General features: G+C 41.9%; 1 protein-coding gene across 3 annotated transcripts in view; it reads right to left on the bottom strand.

Moving 5' to 3' along the window:
- The window catches only part of LTK (leukocyte receptor tyrosine kinase), a 103,027-nt gene that overhangs the window by 6,087 nt on the left and 78,173 nt on the right, over positions 1-18,767 (bottom strand). For all 3 annotated transcript variants that reach the window (XM_026095848.2, XM_064512616.1, XM_026095849.2), the window contains 13 exons: positions 18,099-18,281; positions 17,469-17,567; positions 16,825-16,977; positions 15,956-16,066; positions 15,106-15,292; positions 14,171-14,261; positions 11,943-12,007; positions 10,023-10,152; positions 8,094-8,191; positions 3,628-3,720; positions 2,938-3,039; positions 1,309-1,443; positions 430-520 (listed from right to left, as the gene is read on the bottom strand). In XM_026095848.2, the coding sequence (XP_025951633.2) occupies positions 430-520; positions 1,309-1,443; positions 2,938-3,039; positions 3,628-3,720; positions 8,094-8,191; positions 10,023-10,152; positions 11,943-12,007; positions 14,171-14,261; positions 15,106-15,292; positions 15,956-16,066; positions 16,825-16,977; positions 17,469-17,567; positions 18,099-18,281 (1,538 nt within the window). The remainder of the gene's footprint in view (positions 1-429; positions 521-1,308; positions 1,444-2,937; positions 3,040-3,627; positions 3,721-8,093; positions 8,192-10,022; positions 10,153-11,942; positions 12,008-14,170; positions 14,262-15,105; positions 15,293-15,955; positions 16,067-16,824; positions 16,978-17,468; positions 17,568-18,098; positions 18,282-18,767) is intronic.

Raw genomic sequence — 18,767 nt, 5'->3', positions numbered from 1 at the left:
CTGTAAAATGCTACCAGGTGGTGAACTTACTGTGTGATATCTCTCTCCCCCCTCCATATCAGTTCAGCTTTGGCTTTCAAGAAACAATATGCAAGGTCAAAATATGGGCCTTGAAAGGGATGAGAAATTCTTAAAGTGTTTCCATCACAAAATGAAGGGCATTTTGTTACTGAACAAGCTGAGAGCTGGAAGCAGCTGCTTGCACAGGAACAGTACAATCTCATTTTGGTTGGGCTGAAGGGAGAGCTAGGATGGGTACATGGAAACACAAATGAAAAGACCAGTTGAGCCAAGACCACCACTGCAATTGGGAATGTAATTAGATCAGTCTGTGAGGAATCTTAATCTTGTTTTGGGCACTAATGCTAGTACCTGTGAACAGTTGGGATTCTATGGATTATCATCCACCTGGATCCCAAAGACCAATACCTGTGTGCAATATTTGATTCTTTCTAGAATGGTGGAGAAGTTTGGCCGATACTCTGGGCTGTGTTGCCAGCACTGTGTCATGATCCGGTACCTTGAAATAAAATTAAAAAAAGTATCAGTTAAGAAAGATAATTATGAAAAATTGTTTCAGTATGAAAAGATCATGGGTTTAAAAGATCTGCACTTGGCACCAGGCTCCAAAGAAAGCAAAAGTGGACACATCATTTCTGCATCTTCAGATCCTGAGTCATGAGGGGACCACTATTTAAAGCAAATCCTGTGATGCTTAAAATCTGTGTACAAATGGCAGTGGCTCAACAGAGGTTCCATAACACCTGGGGAATAGTTGGGGCAGTCACAAATCCCTGACTGCACTGATGACAGTCACTCAACTGGAGCTGGGATGCACATGCACAAGCTCTAATTTATCTGGAAACTCCTATCAGTGGGGAAATGCTGGCAACTCCTGGCTTAACAGGGCTTTAGAACACCCATAACTGGATTATCTATTGTTAATTTTATGTATGTTTATTGATGCTGACAGTTGCCAGGTTACCAGTTCTAGAACCTGAAGCCCCCAGTTTACATACAAAGCAAGTAGGAAGTTAGTATAACATTTCTTTGTTCTCCTAGTTACATTCAGGAAAGATCATCATTGGCGGTAAGCTAGTTAAGTCTCCCACTCTTGCTTCTCTGGGCAGAAACAGACAAAAAGCATACGCATTTGTGATAATTACATCTTATGCTTGTGTTAAGCTTTCAGGAAACTGTAAGTTGATAAGGTAATTTCTGCTGGTTAAATGGAAGTGTCTAGTTACCTTTGCCTAACCTTTTTGATACTTGCCATCCCTTGGCTTGTGGAGGTGATGAAATACTTACACAGGCCCTGGACAGTTCTTTGGTGGATCCATTCTTCCTCCACTGGTGACAAATTCCAGGACTTCCTGGTTGGTTTTGCAAGGGTAAGGCATGTAGCCTAGAGAGAAGATCTCCCAAAGCAGCACACCGAAGGACCTGTGTCAGAAACCAGCCAATGATGCCAATTTGGTATCATTTGTGCTCCACAAATCTGGCACGAAACTGTTTAGGTAACACCACAGCAACAGCCCTAGCTAGCTGGCTAGTGAAGCTCTAGGCCAACCCCAGGAATGGGCAATTAGCATGATTATGAATAACTGATATTAAAAAAAAACAATCAAAACTCTTGCTCAAGCTTCAAGAGTAGCTTTGCAGATGTTTTAAAATATTTGAATAGCTCTGAAGTTGTTCTCTCTGCCGCATTCAGAGCACCTTTGAAATGTACTTCCTTGCTACGTATGGTCTGATCAAAAAGAACCATTGGATCTTGCCTGGAGATTCCTATCTTACTTTGAAAGACTCAGGATGTTTGAGTAAGTGTTTGAAAACAGGATGCTCAAGAATAAAAACAAGTCAGAGACCTCCAGTGAAACTGAAAGGCAGTACATTTATTTTTTGGTCACGATATGGTTGCTCTCCATTTTTGTGTGTCATCCACAGTTAAGCAGTACCACTGAAAATAACTGACAACTGTGACCCAGGGAAGTTAAGGGGAGTTCTGCCAGGACTTCTGTAGGGTCAGAATTTTAAGAGTCACTATCTGATGGAAAGGTTGAAGAAATTTCCAGTACACGCACACGTTACTTACAATAGCCCGTTACAGGAATGGTAGCACTTTCCTTCAAAATCTTTAGGATTGGCTACTCCCAGCTGTGCTCTGACATACTATCCCTTGTTTTCTGGCATCACTAACAACTTTAGGAAACTGGGTCAGTGTGGCATGTAGGGAGACTGTCTCAGTACAGTACACTGAAGAATCTATGGTATAGGGAGCGAGGTGTTCTTGAGCAACTGGAAAGCTTCCGTTCCCCAGCACATTTTCATGAATGCACTACTGTTGTGGGAGTGCTTATTTTAAAGAAAGAACAGGTTACATGAGGAGTGGATATATAAATACCGTTTCCTCAGCAACCAGCAAGGACTTCTGCTTAAATCTGCTGTCATTTTGTATACAACAGAAAAATGATACAAAGGAGTAATCCTGGTCATTATAAAGAGAATCATTTACAGGGTATCTGCAAGCAGGGCTTGTCACCCATAGAAACTGAGTGGCAGATACGGAGGGTTGAGGGAAGTCCCTGATGGTGATTTTATGTATTTGTCTGGATTTTAAACTGAGACTTGTTGGGAATCTAAACTACCCTCTTTTTACACTTGTAATTACCCTTAGATGATACTCTGCATTTATGTATGGCTATTTTTATGCCCTCCATTTACATTAGATTTTTTAATTCTCACTCAGAATTCTTCAGCTATGCTTCTAACTGCATGCAGAGGAACAATTTCTTTCTTTCTTTTTTCTTTTTTTAAAGGATGTGGGGGAGTTCTGACATCTTTAAAAGTTCCTGCTGAGCTGACATTTTTTCACGAGCAGCAGATTTCTTCACCCTTATCCCTGAATAGTAGAGGTGATGAAAAGACATTTGTTACCAGGTGTCAGTCTTGGAGGTGAAAATCCCCTCTAGAAAAGCTTCCGGTGGCATCCACTTGACAGGAAGCATGGCTCTTCCTCCTTTGCGATAGTAACTTGCTCTGGGAAAGATAAAATGCATGGAGAATGTCACATACCCTGAAAGGGCTCAGATGTATACAAGTTCATACGACTGCATCAAATGGAGAGAAGATGCAGCAATGGGGGCCAAACGAGAAACAGGCATCAATGCAACAAGTTCATCTGAGCAGTATTTTATACCCTGTTCACAACTGGGATGGAGATTAAGGGCATTCAGACAAGACTTTGCTGATGCTTGTCATAGGGCATTGATGCAGCAAGTCTTCTTGACATCCTGAATTTAGAATTAGGCATTTTTTTTTAATTTAAGATTATTTGAGGTCATCTAGCTAATAAATTCATCTATGCTTGGTTTAGTGTCCGCATGTGTTTGCAGTGTTCTCTAGGGCCCAATCTGGAATAAACACAGTTGAAGTGCATTGGCTAGTAGGCACAAATGTGTTAATTCACAGTCTATTAACTCCAGTTAATTAACTGGTAAACAAACTCAGACACATAATGGACAGTTCCACTGATTCTTGCTCTGGTTCTGCTGGACAGTTCATATTGTTCAGACTGACACATGATTTACTGAGTTATTCACAGGACAGAAATATCCTTTCACTTACCTGTAAATATCTCTGGCCATCCCAAAGTCACCAATTTTTGCTATTCGTCCTGCCCCAATGCAGGTCAAAAGGCAATTCCTGGCAGCTATATCCCTTTAAAAAAAAAATAAAAGTTGTTATTTCTAATTCTAAACTCTTAAGTATTTTAAAAAAATAGAGAAAGAATATTAGACCCAGTCCTACAAGTCTTACTTATCTTTACACAAATGAAGAGCAGATAGTTATTAAAAACAAAAACTAATGCTAGCCACATTATCATTTTTATTAACCACAATTAATAAAGTGCATTTATATTGCACTTTTTACCCACTGATCTCCAAGCATTCCCCGCTACCATCTCCTTTCAGAAAGGCAGAAAACAGAGTCAATGTGAGACCTGCGACATATCCAAACTCTCTTGCTTCAACCACATTATGACATGGATTTCTTTTTTGCTCTATTTTTTTAAGAAGTGTTTTTAATGGTATCTCAGCAGTGTTTCTGTCAGTGACAAATGTGATGCTGTTGGGCAGTCTTAGTAAACTTCTTGAAAAGTCAATGTAGGGCCAAAGTCAGCAAATTGTTGCTTTGCTGCTTCTGGTTATCTTCCGTGGAACCAAACAGAGCTACATATGGGAGCAACCATTTGCTGGATGCAGGTTTAGCTTGTGACAAATGGCAGTGGTGACTGCATGACCAAGACTGAAGGGCTTGCATTTATTTTAAATGTGTTCTGAAAAGGAACTCATTAAAAAATTGTATCACTGTAGGAACCCTGGTGACTGCCAAGAAAAATGAGCTTCTTAAACAACTCATATGTTTCTTTCCACTGCCGGCCTTGAAAATTCCCTCAGGATTTGTAAGTCAAGCTCAGCTTTCTCTTCCTTCATCATCTGTGACTCCTAGGTGACAAGACCTGCCCTTAGTGACACCTCTGCAACCCAATGTCCTGCCTTGCCCTCTTGGATACCTGTTATCTGTACTGATAACCAACCTCCCTGGCTTCCACATACGCACACTCGGATATGGATTTCACTAACAGATACTAATACAGGGCCTGAACAAAATTCCTTCCATGCTGATTTACTGAATTGTTGGCTAAAGCAAAATGAGCCCATTGCCAGGTTGCTTATACTAGAGATCTAACAGTGAAAGAGCTGAGCCAGAGTGTTTTTCACAGAGACATACTATTAGTAAAGTAAAGCATCTTCCATTTCTCTTCTGAAATGGAGACTGGTCTTGAGCAGTAACAGTTGGCTTGTCCATTTGTTCACATAAATGTTAGAAGTCATATGATGACTGTTGGGCTCAGTGCCATATAATAAGAAAATCAAGGAACTTCTACTTGACAGGAGAAATATAAAACACCTGTGGATGAATTTTCTGTTAATTTCTTGGGCTTCTTGCTGCACAAGCAAAAATTGTCCCTTATCATAAATTCAGCAGATTGGGGTGGTGGTGAGGGAACAGTGGATGATATTACTATCACATTCTGGATTTTTTGAAAATAATGCTGTAGTGATCAAGTCTGATGTTTCCAACTAAAGTGTTGATCCTCTCATATACTTACTAGGAGATCCAAGACATAAAATTTGCTGCATACTCTTACTGCTCTTCTTTACTACAGAAGTCTCTAATCACCTTTTCAAATGAATTTATTTATTGTCCCACATAAAGCAGAATAAACACTGAACATTTCATTTTCTGATATTGTAACAGGTCTGTTGCTAACTCTGGTCTATTTGCATTTCCTTTTGTGAAGAGATATACTTGTCAATGGGACAATAATTTTGTTCTTCCTTCTCTGGTCACCTCCAGTCATTCTTGAGTGACTTCATTCCTGGATAAGATACACCCTGAAGTGATCCTCCTTAGACCAATGGTGACATCTATCTAGAGTTGAGGCCATATGTTCTCTGGACACTTGCCCTGGTCCTACAACTCTCAGGAAGCAGGGGTAGCCCCCTCTGCCCAGTAGCCTTTACTTGGAAATCTGTAAGCAGGATAGCTTCCAAAGAAATACGTCAAAGTAACACACTCTGAAGATACTTTTGCTATAAGGGACAGATCTCCTGATCTGGTGCTGTGTGCTGCTGCTGCTGCTGAATATGAGGTCCCTGACAAAAACTGACTACCCAGAATGAAGTGTGTGTTAGAGCCACTGGAGATACATAACCTGCGTTACCAGAAAACTGTCAAGAGCGAAAGCCCGCCTGGGAGGTAGAACAGCTTGGGAGAGAGAGGTAGCTTTGGAGCTCCTTAGACACAGCAGCTCTGATGCTCTCTCCTTGCATGCTAGCAAGTGGCAAAATTTTATGCCCCTAGTCAACATGCAAGCCTCTTGCAATCCTTTGAGGGTGAGGAGACTCTACCACAACTTTTCTACTCTTGGGATAGGAAGCCCATCCCAGTGAAAGAGCAGTCAAACTTAACTGCTAATTCATGCCCTAATTCTGGCCTTGGTACAGCAAAGGCACTTCTGTGTGACCTCACTGACCATGTAAGTATTGACCTTGCACAATTCCTACCAGCAAATGAGCTCCTGTAACCAGCTCCATTATCCAGTGGTTGGGTGGGAGGAAAAAGAGATAAAGTTCTCTAAGCCATCCTCAGCCAAAATACATATAATTTTGGAGTTTAGCAGAGCTAAGAACAACAATGTGTGATGGTACTGAAAGAATGGAGACTTTTCATGAAAAAACTTATCTAATTCTGACAAGGTCTACTATCCCAATAGATGCTGTGGCTATGTGTGCAGGGGGAAGTTAGGAAAACCTCTCCTGAGGCCAGGCTCAAAGCAAAGATGTGATTTAAGTTGTCATGAAGATAGGGATGCCCTGCTCTCAAAAGCATCTTGACTCTCAGTCCCTTAGAACTTAGGATTTATAAAACATCAACAGATATCTCTGCCTTTCCAACGTACACTGCCTTTGTCACTCTCCATGAATTTTAGCAAAGAAGACTGATTTACAGCTATGCCATCACAGGAACAGCTAGAGAAAGAAATGGACTCAAATTTCCCTCTAGTCTACAAACTTTCTGGAGCTCCTGTTTCATGCTGGGCAGACCACCACGTAGTGCTTTCCCATACGCACAGCACACACTGCCCTTTGCATCCAGCCAGCTTCACTGGTTCATGTGAGACAAAGGCAGGAAGAGACACCTCTTGCTGTGACCTGTTCAGCTCTGTACCCAGACACACAATCCTTTTTCATTGCACTTTTCCTTCACTTAGTTACTACTAACCATCACCTACTGAAAGTTGTGAATCTTTATCTGCTGAAGTTTACATTTACTACCTTCTCATATACGCTTTAGTCTGTGTGAAAGAACTGGGGCAACAAGGAGAGGATGAGACTTGACTGAGGCCACATCCCAAGCCTGTGGCAGATGTGGCATAAGATTGCACATCCTTCAGTTGCTTCCTCTGATGTTACAATCACAAAGCCATAACATATCCCATATGTCAATCTCACGGCTTTTTGCTGCAGTTGTTGCTTGCCACTTGTTTCCCTCAGTTCCTCCAGTATCTACCCACTCTTGCGTAGTTCCGCCTCTTTGCTCTGTGCAATGTCATGTGTATGTACATGTGCTTGAGCGTGTGGGTGCATCTGCTGTCTACTTGCATAACTCCAGGCTGTATGTAGGTTTAGTCAGAGCCTGTGTGTCCCTCCTGGATGCAGGCCTCTCCTTTCCTTTACAGTCAAGAGCTGAGCGCAGCATGGACTTTTATACTCAGGAAGGAATTCAATGGCATGCTATGCGTGGGAACATTATGAGCTGAAAGAACTCCTAAGCAGAAGCAAAGGACTCCAACATCCAGCTGGGAATTTTAAAAAGGCTACCTATAATAACCTTTACCTCTTCTATATTATTTTATTCATGTTTGAAGCCTGCCATATCAACATTTTCTTACTCTACAAATGAGGGAAAAAGTGTGAACAGATAAATATGGGCTGCTCAAGATCACACAGCAGGTCAACTGCTGAGTTAGGAAGAAAATTCAGGCCATGCATTTGCTATGTTTTTTCTCCTAATATCCCTGTTCTCCCCTCCTCTAGTCAGTGGCTCAAACATTTTGGGCTCTCCTGTGCTGATGGGACAGTAAGTCAAGACAGGGAGATCAGAAGAGAAAGAGAAATACCTTATTGTCTTACAAACTAACACAGGGTGACACTACCATCTAGTGGACTACAAGATAATCTCAAGTGTATCTCCATTGTAGACACCTGAAAAATAACATTTGAAAATGTTCACTGCAAACAAGAAGATTTCTTTCTCTCCAAGATGCAAAGAGCAGCACACAGCTCAACTCCTGCCAACAGCCAGCGAGAGCAGTCTGGGCACCTAAGCACAGCCTGTACTGGTGGAGGAAATCTCTGGCTTCCCCCTGAAGATTAGCTCTGGGCAATCCACTACAAATAGAAACTGCACGAGGTTAGCACACCTTCAGGGGACATAGGTCTGAAGGGTCTGTTTGTCCTCACCTGTGGATGAAGTGATTCTCTTCTAGATATTTACAGCCGCAGGCAATATCCCTAGCTATGTTCAGCAGGTCCTGCATCGTTAGTGTGGATGGCTGATTCTGGAAAAGGACACAGAAAATGGTAAGGAAAGAACAGTGGAGAAGGAGAAGAGTATAGTCTAGGCAGAAAATAATCAGAGAGGGGCAGGAGAAGGGAAAGGGGAAACGTACATACATGGCAGGGGAAACGTTAGGAGCAAAGAGGAAGACAGGCAGATCATAGTAAAGAATTAGAAAAAGAGTGAGCTTTTACTGAAGCCAAAAGCTTTCATAAGTTTCTGATTCTCCTGAGCACAGTGCATGAGCATGAGCTGGTGAGAGACCTATGGCCTTGCCTGAGTACCCCAGTAAAGGGGGTGGGAGAGAACTGCTCCCTAGTGTTGGACTTCGTGAAATACGCAGGTTTAAAGGGTGAGAAGGGGAAAAAAAGAACTCCTAAAGATTGAATTAATCAAATCGCAAAAATCAGAAAATTTCTTAAAAAACAGGTGGTAGTAGCCCTTCACACTCTGCATTTTCCTAACAAGGAACAATACAGAAGTCTTTCTCCAGGACCCCTGCTTATTTTCACAGAGTCATTTCTGTCCCTGTAGGGAAAGTTCCTTGGTGTTTCTCCAGGAACTTCTGCATTGCCCTGGGGAAGGGTGGGGAGAAATTACTACACTGCTCATCAAAAGCCCAAGAGATATCAAATAAATTGCTCTTTTCAAACCTGCTTTTCTTTCTGGGTGCCATTATCTCTGTAATTTCTCATGCTCAGACCACGTAATTTGCACTACAGCTACTAAGCCGTGTTTTTATTGGCTAGGCAAGTTATTGTACAAAGCTCTTGGACAACTGCCAGTGAGAAATACTATAGAGTAGGCATTTCTAGAAAGGAAATGAAGAATAAGAAGGAGAAATAGAACATGTTTAACAGCACGTTAGTACCAGCCTAGAAGTATACACACATGAAACTATATTGTCGTAAGTATGGGGGAGTGTCTGTCTGTGTGTGGACAAGTTGTGCAACTGCATCATGTGATGTAGTACAGGAGGTACCAGTCAGTCCCCTTCCACTCTCTTCTTTGTTCCTTCTGTGCCTGCCTCTAGCCAGTGTAGGCATACCAATAGAAAAAATTAACGTAGAATCAGGCCTAACACTTCTTTTTTTTGAAGTTCCTACTCAAGCAGAGATATGTACTTATTTAACAGGGGTGTCGAGCAACACACTGTTAAGAAGCAAAAGTGCATATCTAGAATCAGCTATTCATAATAAGAACACTGAAAATCAGTCATTCCAATTATTCACTATACCTGGTTGTCATCATTACATTATTAGAAATCAGAGCTGCTTTGTGAAAACCCTCATGACAATTTTTTTTTAACAAAAGCTTTTTTAACACAACATTTCACTTGATAATTTCATTTGCATTGATTTAAATCCCTGCCACAGTGCTATATGCAGGCCCAGCTCTTCAGCTAGTATAAATTTATGTGACTGCATATGATGTTGATGTATACTTAAGGACCTGGTGCAGCAAATTCCCATTACTGCTTATCAGTGTTGCAACTTTAGCTCCTCACATACCACCACAGTGCACAGAAAGCGATGCAGATGTTGCAAGAAAAATACCTCTACACCTGTGTTCCAGTTACAGTGAACTCTACAATGGCAGGACAGGATTTTACCCTTCCTCCTTAATCACTAATAGACTAGAGCTCTTGCCCTGTTTTCTTTTTCTCTTACTGACATCTGGTCAAGCCAGGCAAAAAGACGTATGTATCCAGAAGTTCGTAGGAGCTGGGACACAGAGACAGCCATGCTTGGCTTCAGTGCCTTTATCTCATTCATAAAATAAAAATAGCAATAATAAAAACAGCCAAAAGCCTAGCAAGGAAGTTATCTCACCACCCTGGGTCGATTCTGCCGAAGGAAACTCTTCATATCTCCTCCAGCCATGAGCTCAAGCAGAATGAAGCGAGGCAGCGTCTGTAGGCTCACACCGATGCACCGCACAATGTTTTGGTGATTGAACTTGCTGAAAGCCAAGATCACAGTAGCATGAAAGATAGAAAACAACATTAGTAACTGGCCAGCATCTATCACGCTCACTGTTCTGCCTTGAGCTTTGACAACCTGGATTGAAAGGAATGCCGAATGGAGGCATGAAAAGCTGAAAGTAAAGCAGAGCTTTCTGTTTGTGAAGAGAGATTTAATGGACACACTGAATGAGAGAGGGAGAGATGAAAGTGAAAAGAAAACCACATACTTCAAATATCCAAATATTATTGGCATTTGTGAAACAAAATCCTGTCCTGTGAGGATTTTATTTCAGCATTGGTTACTTTAAATACACTGCCGTCTAGTTTGGTGGACCCAGTTCAGTATCTAGTCTGCCAAAGAGAGGCCCAGCTAGTACCTCCTGCGGCAGCTGTGTGACAGCTTTTTGTCTCTTATAAAAGAAAGCTGAGACTGTCAGCAAGCTCAGTAAAACCCAGACACTAGAAGCAAGAACTTCCCTTGGATAGTGATTATCTGGGTAATATGGGAACTGAGAATGAAAAGGAATTTGAGAGAGAGGGAAGGTCATGTTCTAACTGAATCAAAGCATTCTGTAATCATTTGATTGAATTGCTCTTTAAAAATCATTTATCAGTGCTGCCTCCTCTTCAGCTGCCACTCAATTTTTTTTGCAGACTTTGGGAAGTGGTCTTATGTTTTGAGATTTGTCCTTGGATCATGCTTTAACAGAAGAAAAAGAGCATCTGCGTGTGATCCAGGCCAGACAATGAGAAGTAGAAGTAGTTATGGGAATGGCTCAATCCATTATTTTTCCCAGGCAAATAAATTTTATATAGCTCATAAGTCACTGTCAGAGGATCTTGCACATGAGACCTTATAAAGTTTCTGTGAACCTTCAAAGACATCAAAAGCCATGACACATCTAAGAGAAGTGGCCTCATTGAGAGAAGGGCAGTGTTCTATCTGTGCCAGCTACAGGCACACAGGAGAGCCATATTCCCTGTCTCATCCCAGCAGAGTTTTCAGAGTGCCTCACTCAGCTATTTTTGTGTGAAGAAGGGCCAAAACCCAAGGATCTTTACTGCAGAAAAAATTTACTGGTGACAAACAGATCTGTAGCTAGGGAAAACAAAAAGACTGCACGCATGCTTAGCTGCTGCATGAAAGCCACACTGGAAAAAGCTTTTCATACCATCCTCTTCAGCTGTAAAACCTGTTCTTCTAAAAACCCTCACATTTATTTGTAAGAGATCATATAGTTTAAATCCTAGCATCCAGGCTTATAAGCTTAACTCCCTGGCACACAGCCCATGTTGTACCACCTTGGTGTTGGTCTTCATCCTGGATGAGGCTGGACATCTGAGTTGCTGCACAGGTGGCACTAATCTTCAGCTTTCCTGTTGCATAGCCTGCTTTCCATTTCACCGCTGAAAATTTAGTTTAACAAGGGCTTCAGGATATGATTTACAGATAGTAAAATAGCAATGGGATTCTTTGAAAAGGAAAATATTTCAAACACGGAGCACACTTGTACAAGAATGTTGTACCTTTTTACTTCTCTGAATGTGACCAGCAAAACCAGCCAGCAGAAATTTTTGTTGAGATGCCCATAAAAAAGAAACACAGATACTTTGTCTGAGATGAACAAGTGGCTGAAACCAGCAACTCAAACACTACTAAACTGCCATCTGGTGAAAAATAATAAGGCTGGATTTCTTTACCAAACCCAAGCAAATGGATTAATAATTATTATTACATTTCTCCTATTTGCCCTGCCTGCTACGGTATAAAAATTGTAAACTGTACCTGATTATCAATGCTTCCATCAGGAAATCCATCTCATCCTGCTCAGAGCAGACTTCTGGCAATGTCTGTTAAGAAGAAAGAATGAGGGGACCACCCCAGCAAAGAATTGAGAACATTGAGGGAAGCACTAATAGAAAAAGAAGAAGAAAAAAAAGAACAAGCAAGTAACATGAACATCAGTGACTTCAGACATCTATGAGGACGGCCTCGTCTTTTCAGTGCCCAGTTTATTGGTCTGTCCATGACCCATTTGGCAGTTAAAGGAACAGGCAATTGGTGACCTACTTAGGGAGCTTTCGTGTGAGCTTTCGTGTGCTGGAGCAAAATAGCTTCTACAAATCTGATAAGCACTTTAAAACTACAGGTGTGAATTTATTCTCCTTTTCAGTGTTTCTACATTGCAGCACATATTCCCATGTCATATGACACATACAACAACATGATGGATATAATTGTTTCTTTGTCTTTATAGCTTTCTCTCCTACAAGCAGATTTGGATAGTACCTGCCACGGATACACATTAACTGAGAGCACAGGTTGCAGTAGAAGCAGTGCCTCTGCCTACTGTTCTAACACTGCAGGATTATTTGGCCACAGCTGTGGGTAGCGCTTGCTGCCAAACTGCACACAAAGGGATGGGATGTTGCTGCTGTGGGGAGGGCTGGCATGGAAACACAGTTCTTGTCATTTGCAGTGGGCTACGGAGGCTGGGGTTGCATTTCACTGTCTGAAATAAGTGATGGCTTCACAGAGTACCTTGCAGATGATTCATTACATTGGTGGAATACCCATAAACAGTATGTTGCAAATATATTTTTTTAATTTATTCACAGTCTGCACCTGCTTCTTCTGCAAGGTCTGATCAGGGCTAACTACATCATGATGCAAAATAAGCACAGTCACACCCTGGGCCCCCTGGATACTGTATCAGTTTCTAGCAGGGGAGAAGAAACTAAGAAAGAAGCAGCAGCTAATTTCTTTTTAAGGAAGAATAAATATGCTGCGTACAATTTACTTAACAAGCACTGGTCATGTGTTTAAGCCATAAGTACAAATTCTTTTGGACAATGAGAAATATAGCCAGTGTCTGAGAGGGAGCTGCACAGCCACCACAGTGCTAAATTGCATATTGGTTTGCTGACATATTGCTTAATAGGGAGAAAATAAATATTGATCAATTGTGGACTTTAAAAGGAATTCAGAGAAGTATGTTAAGAGAGATTAATGTTATAACAAAGATAATGAACAAGCTTGTATTTCCAGTGAAAACACATGGAAAATTAACATGATATCACAATATATATTTATAGTAGCATAGTTAACACTGCAGAGTATTAAAAGACTACCTGAAAGTTTGGTCTATGATAGGCAGACACAACCCTCAGTGTAAAGGAAATATAACTATCAAACAATACAAATTTTGAAATACAGTAACTTCATCTGAAAAAGCTACAAGAAGGCACTTAAATACACTGAACAGCAGAAGTAGTAATATCTTAAGCATTACTGTCAGTGTTTACTGTTTGCTGTCAGATAAATGCTTCATACTAATTTTTTGCCAGTGTTTCCTTTTTCTTTTTTCAAGGCTTAGGAATCCCCTCCCCCCTCCATAAAATATGTCTGCTGTCCCCCCCCCCCCCTTTCTTTTTTTTCTGGCTACTCAGATCTTTAAATCTTTGTGGTAGAAAGGCACGGGACAGGGGCTCTATCAGCCTAGTGGCGCTGTCAAGGATTTTCAGCAAGATTGTCAGTGACCATTTCAAGAGAAGTTAATTTTATGGGGGCAGACCAGATTCTATACCAGGGTGAACTGGTGGTTCTGGCTGATTACAAGGGAGTTCTATTTATTTATGCTGATAGAGAATTTGGTTTATTGCTTTAACAATATTTAGTAATATTATGCAGTCCCTGGGTGACTAATTCGCACAATTCTCCATGTGAGGGCAAAAGGCTGTATCTCTCCTGAGCCACGGGAATGGAGGCTACAAAAGAGACCATACTTCTTAGATTCTCATCCTAGTTAGATCACAACTTCCAGCCATTAGGCATGCAGCAAACAAGACAGATGTTTTACTTCCAACCTGCTGCTAGTGCCACCCAGCTTTAAAATCAAAGTTCACTTACAACATTATGCATGTGATGACAATGGTTCTCTGACTGGAATGGTAATAAGCTAACATGGCCCTTACAGGCAATTACTGCTGTATAAGAAATCTATGGGTACTGACCTTGATTGCTACTTGAAGAGGGTTGGGATCCCCTGCAATGCCTATCACTGTACCCTCATAAACCTCTCCAAATGCACCATGTCCTAGTGCCCTGGGAAAAAAAGAAACAGAACAGATGTTATTATGGCCCTGGATCCAGCACTGGCTGAGTTCTTATTTTTATCCAGTCCTAGAATGGGTTTAGAATCTGCTGTAAGAGATGGACTTGATGACAGTGTTTTGGTTTATTCTCAAAGCCTCACAGAATAACTTTACAGTATCTCCTGGTACTGTCCCTAAACCAAGAAAACTAGATCATCAATAGTTCTGAACAAATAAAGCAGCCTGCTCAGTCCTAGAGCCCTGTCTCAAAGTATAGCAATAGCAAGGCAAGAAAGAGATTGGAATAAGAGATAAGAAAGACTGTGAGCTGATATCTACAGGAGATGGTGCACAGAAGGATGATCGAGCTCTTCATTCTAAGGTTTATATAGCTTTAACCAGCATTATCTGGATTGTATGGAGCGTAAAAGCAACCTAGTGTGCATTTCCTTGTGACAGAAAACTTTGAAAAAGAAATAGTGCTATAGATTCAGAAAGGAGCTACTGCCAGGTGTCAGATGTTATCCAGGATATCATATAAAAACATAGAGATGAAATACACTCTGCTCTGAGTGGGAACATAAACCAGTCCATGGAACCAGAGAGTCATGAATTTACACTTCTGCTTGAGCTCTTTACTGGATCAAACTATTTTAGAGAACATAATGTCACATCTGTCATATTTTGGCTGCCCTGGACTAGGTACTTTCTAGTTAGCCAGGCAGGTGACCCTCAGTTTCTTGTCCTGGATGCTTGATGGTGAATAAAGCAAGCATGTGAGCTCTACTTCTGCCTTAGCTTCAGGCTGCCTTTCCTCTCCTGTGCCAGAGAACAGCCCCTGCAGCAAGTCTTACCGAAGCAGAGAGATGTTCTTCCGTGGGATCTCCTTAAGCTCACTCAGAGTGGCGGCCTTCCCTGCGAAGCAGTAGTTGGGGTTGTAATCTGTCATGATGGTTGATGTGCGGATTTTGCTCAGTTTATATTCTGGGCTCTGCAGTCGTGCTCTGGCTCCTGCTAGCTGCTGCTTCTTAAGGTGATAAACTGGATTGGGGGCAAATAAAAACGCAAACAAGTTCAACACCTGGAGAGAAAAGACAATACTGGCCATACAGAACAGAAAGAAGAAATCAAGTCAATAATTATAAATGCTCAAGAAATCTCTTTAGCTCTCCAGTATCACTCTTATTTCCACACTTGGTAGCATAATACTGGATAGGCAAACAGCCTTATCCCTACAGAGTCCTTATCACTCAGAATAAGCTTCGGCTTCCTCTGCTTCTTCATATGTTGGCTAGCTGGTCCACAAGATGCCTTGCTAGCACTCAGTCCCAAAAGCTAAGCAAGTGAAACATGACATCCACCTGAATGAGTTATATGTTTAACTGGAGACTATGACTTCAATTTAGGTAGTAACAGTGCTAAAGAAATGCCTGTTAAGAGGGCTTTCCAAACTCTTCTCTGCAGCAAATACCAAGCCAGAGCAGATCTTGCTCTTTGGGACTACGCTTTTGTCTAATTGTGGGACGGTCATGCTTCCTATCACTCCTTTCTCCCAGTCCCTCTGATCCACCTGGGGGACCAAAACAGTCTGTCTCCAAGTATTAACAGTAGCAGCATGTGGTTGGATGTTTTCCTTTTGTCTAACTTCACTGGGAAAAGCCAAGTCAAAGGAAGATGAAGAGCAAGTGTAAAGATGTTTCTTACTGATAGATAGGCTGCCGCAAGTGAGGATCATTCCAAGCACCACAATCATAGCCACCACAGCTAGGAGGAGTGGGAGAGGCAGGTGTCCCTCTGGGATAGCACCCTGGGGTACTGTCAAAAAAAAAAAAGAAAGACGCATTAATCGGGAAGAAACCAGAGCTGCAGTCAAGAATCCCTTTCAAGGATGCTTCTATTTCAGAAAATGACACAGAAATCATGATCAGACCTTTTTAAAAATTAGAGCAAATCTCTTTACAGCCCTGGAGATTGAAAACATTCATAAATCATTAAAAAAAACATTGTAAAGATAAAATCTAACCAATAAAGTGCAGAACTACTTATCTATTGCAGAGTTTTTCACTAATGGATAAAATCACTGCTCCAAGTTGAAACTCCCTTACAGTCTTTATGTTTTGGAGTTCCAAGAGACTGTGTCAGGAAATAACAATGAATACCAGGCATCAGCCAAATAGGAACAGCAGGAAACTGCTCTGAAAGGAAGTAATTTGTGGCTTAAATAACTCAGCATTGGGTGGTATATTGTACCAGTGAAGTATTTATGCTTAAATATTTGCAGATAAAGCAATCTGATACACTGCACCCCTTCAGGAAAGTTACGCTGGGTCCCTTTCCATATGTTTTACCTAACCCAAACGTGAATTTTGGAGATGGTGACAGAGATGCAGCTCAGTGTGTAAGGAAAGGACATCAGGAATTTTCAATCATATGTTGGCCAGACATTTCTCATAACGCTGAGTTCACTGGAGCCGCCAGCTGTAACTCAATGATTTGACTGTCAAAAGATCAGGAGGAGAGAAGATGCAAAGAATACAAAAGCTATCCAATGAGGATAAAACTCCACATTTTACCAGTGCAGGTGACATTGTCGTTGGCTAGCACAGCCCCTATCTCACACTGGCAGACTGGCAGGTTGGTGTCAGGGTCCCGCTTACAGTTGTCCGAGTGGCAGTGGCTGCAGTTCAGATAGATCTGAACCTCCACCTCACCGTGACTCTCCATGGCTGAATGAGGAATAAGACAGGACAGGCAGGTTGAGTTTAGCTTTTCCCATCTTGTTTAGGTAAGGACACAAAAGGGCAGGCACTACAACTTCTCTCCTTCTTTGCAGGAGACCAAACAGTCCAACAGTGTGGACACATGTCAGACACCTGATGGGGGCTAGAAGGGAAAAGGGATTCAGTCCCTCAAGCAAGCACAGAGGTCCTCAAGTGAATTGACCTGAAAATGTCTGGGGCTGAGGATGTGCAGTTGAACTTGATGACTGGTGTCTCTCCTGGCTTATGAGAGAGAGATGAGAAAGGTCTAGAGCAGTACAGATGTATTTAAAGGAATGAGCACAGCTGAGGATCTGCCCTGCAGAGTGAAATATGCCTGAGCGAAATGCGTAAAAGGCAAAGAGAGGAGGAGAAGGAGCAGGAAATAGGAAGTAAAAAAGAGGAAGAGAAAAGAAGGAAGAAAAGAACTAGGAGGAAGAAGGAAAAGTGCATTGTACCTGCCAGGGGATGCAAGAAGATCTCTCCAATGGGGTTCACAAAGGAGATGCCATCCTGCCCATCAGCCGTGATATCATCATTAGCAGAGGCATTTCCCCCTGAAGAAAGAAGAGTCTGACTAGCTGATCAGCGTTGCATGCTGCAAAAACATGATGCCTCTGAAGTGCCCCATTTCTTCCTGGCTCTTATCACCTGGGGTCACTCTGCAACCTTCCAGTGATATATTAATATGTATCACACCCTCGGTGGATAACATTCATTCAACCCAACCAGTCCCAGGGCTAGTGAAGTGAATTGTTTCAATGTAGGTTTCTCAGTTCAACAAAGTAAAAATGTATTTCCTCTCAACAGAAAAAGGAAATGGAGCATTTTCCATGGGCAACTTAGAGACAAACGAAGAGATGATTCAGTATTTCTTCCAAATGTGAAATCACGTAGGCATATTTCTGTAACCTTAATTCCTCCAACTAAAGAGATATGTTGTGAGGGTTTCATACAATTTAACTTGAAGTCTCTGTGAATCACCTTCTGGAGCAATATTCCTCTGTACTGAGAGCTCCAGGCCCTAACTGCAGGTGCTCTGAATTGCACAAAATTAGACAATGTGTCTATTCCTTTAACAGACTTACCTCTATAGCCTCCACCTCCTCCACCAGAAGTACAAGCTCCTCCTCCCCCACCAAAGCCACCAGAGGTGGCCCACTGGAGCTTGGCTAGTGCCTGGGGACAAGCCTGACCCCCTTCTCCGCCTTCCAGAAGGGACTTCCCAGCCTGAGGAAACAGTCTCACATCTTGCCAGCCACCACCTCCACCTTCACAGACAGAAAGTGAGAGAACAAAACAAGAACAGGTGAGGGAAGCACGAGCAAATGAGAGGATGATACTGGAGAGAGATGGAGGTTGGCTCTTATTAATTTCCTTATTAATTAATACACACCTGCATTCAAGTTAACTCTTTCTTGAAGGAGAAGAATAGAGACAAGCTCCTTGTTGCTATGGGCAGTAACATAGTGGAAATCTAGTGCAGGATCTGTGGTACCTGCTGCAAGACAAGCACCTAAGCACCAACTTATAGTGCTATTGGGGAAATAGGGAGCCCACCAGTCCCCTTTGGGATAACTGGTTTGCACCTTCAGCCACTTGAGATGCTGAGTTCCCTGGAGGAAATAAAATCTAAAAACTGGACTTTCTCATCTTCTTCTAGAGAAAGCTATTACAGCAGGAAATGGAGAACCACTAGGTTTTTTGTCTCTTAGGAATGGGTTCCAGGCACAGCTATCACATGATTATGAATAAGG

Source organism: Dromaius novaehollandiae, chromosome 5, assembly GCF_036370855.1.
Source record: "Dromaius novaehollandiae isolate bDroNov1 chromosome 5, bDroNov1.hap1, whole genome shotgun sequence".
NCBI lineage: Eukaryota > Metazoa > Chordata > Aves > Casuariiformes > Dromaiidae > Dromaius > Dromaius novaehollandiae.
This window is presented reverse-complemented; position numbering and strand designations above follow the sequence as displayed.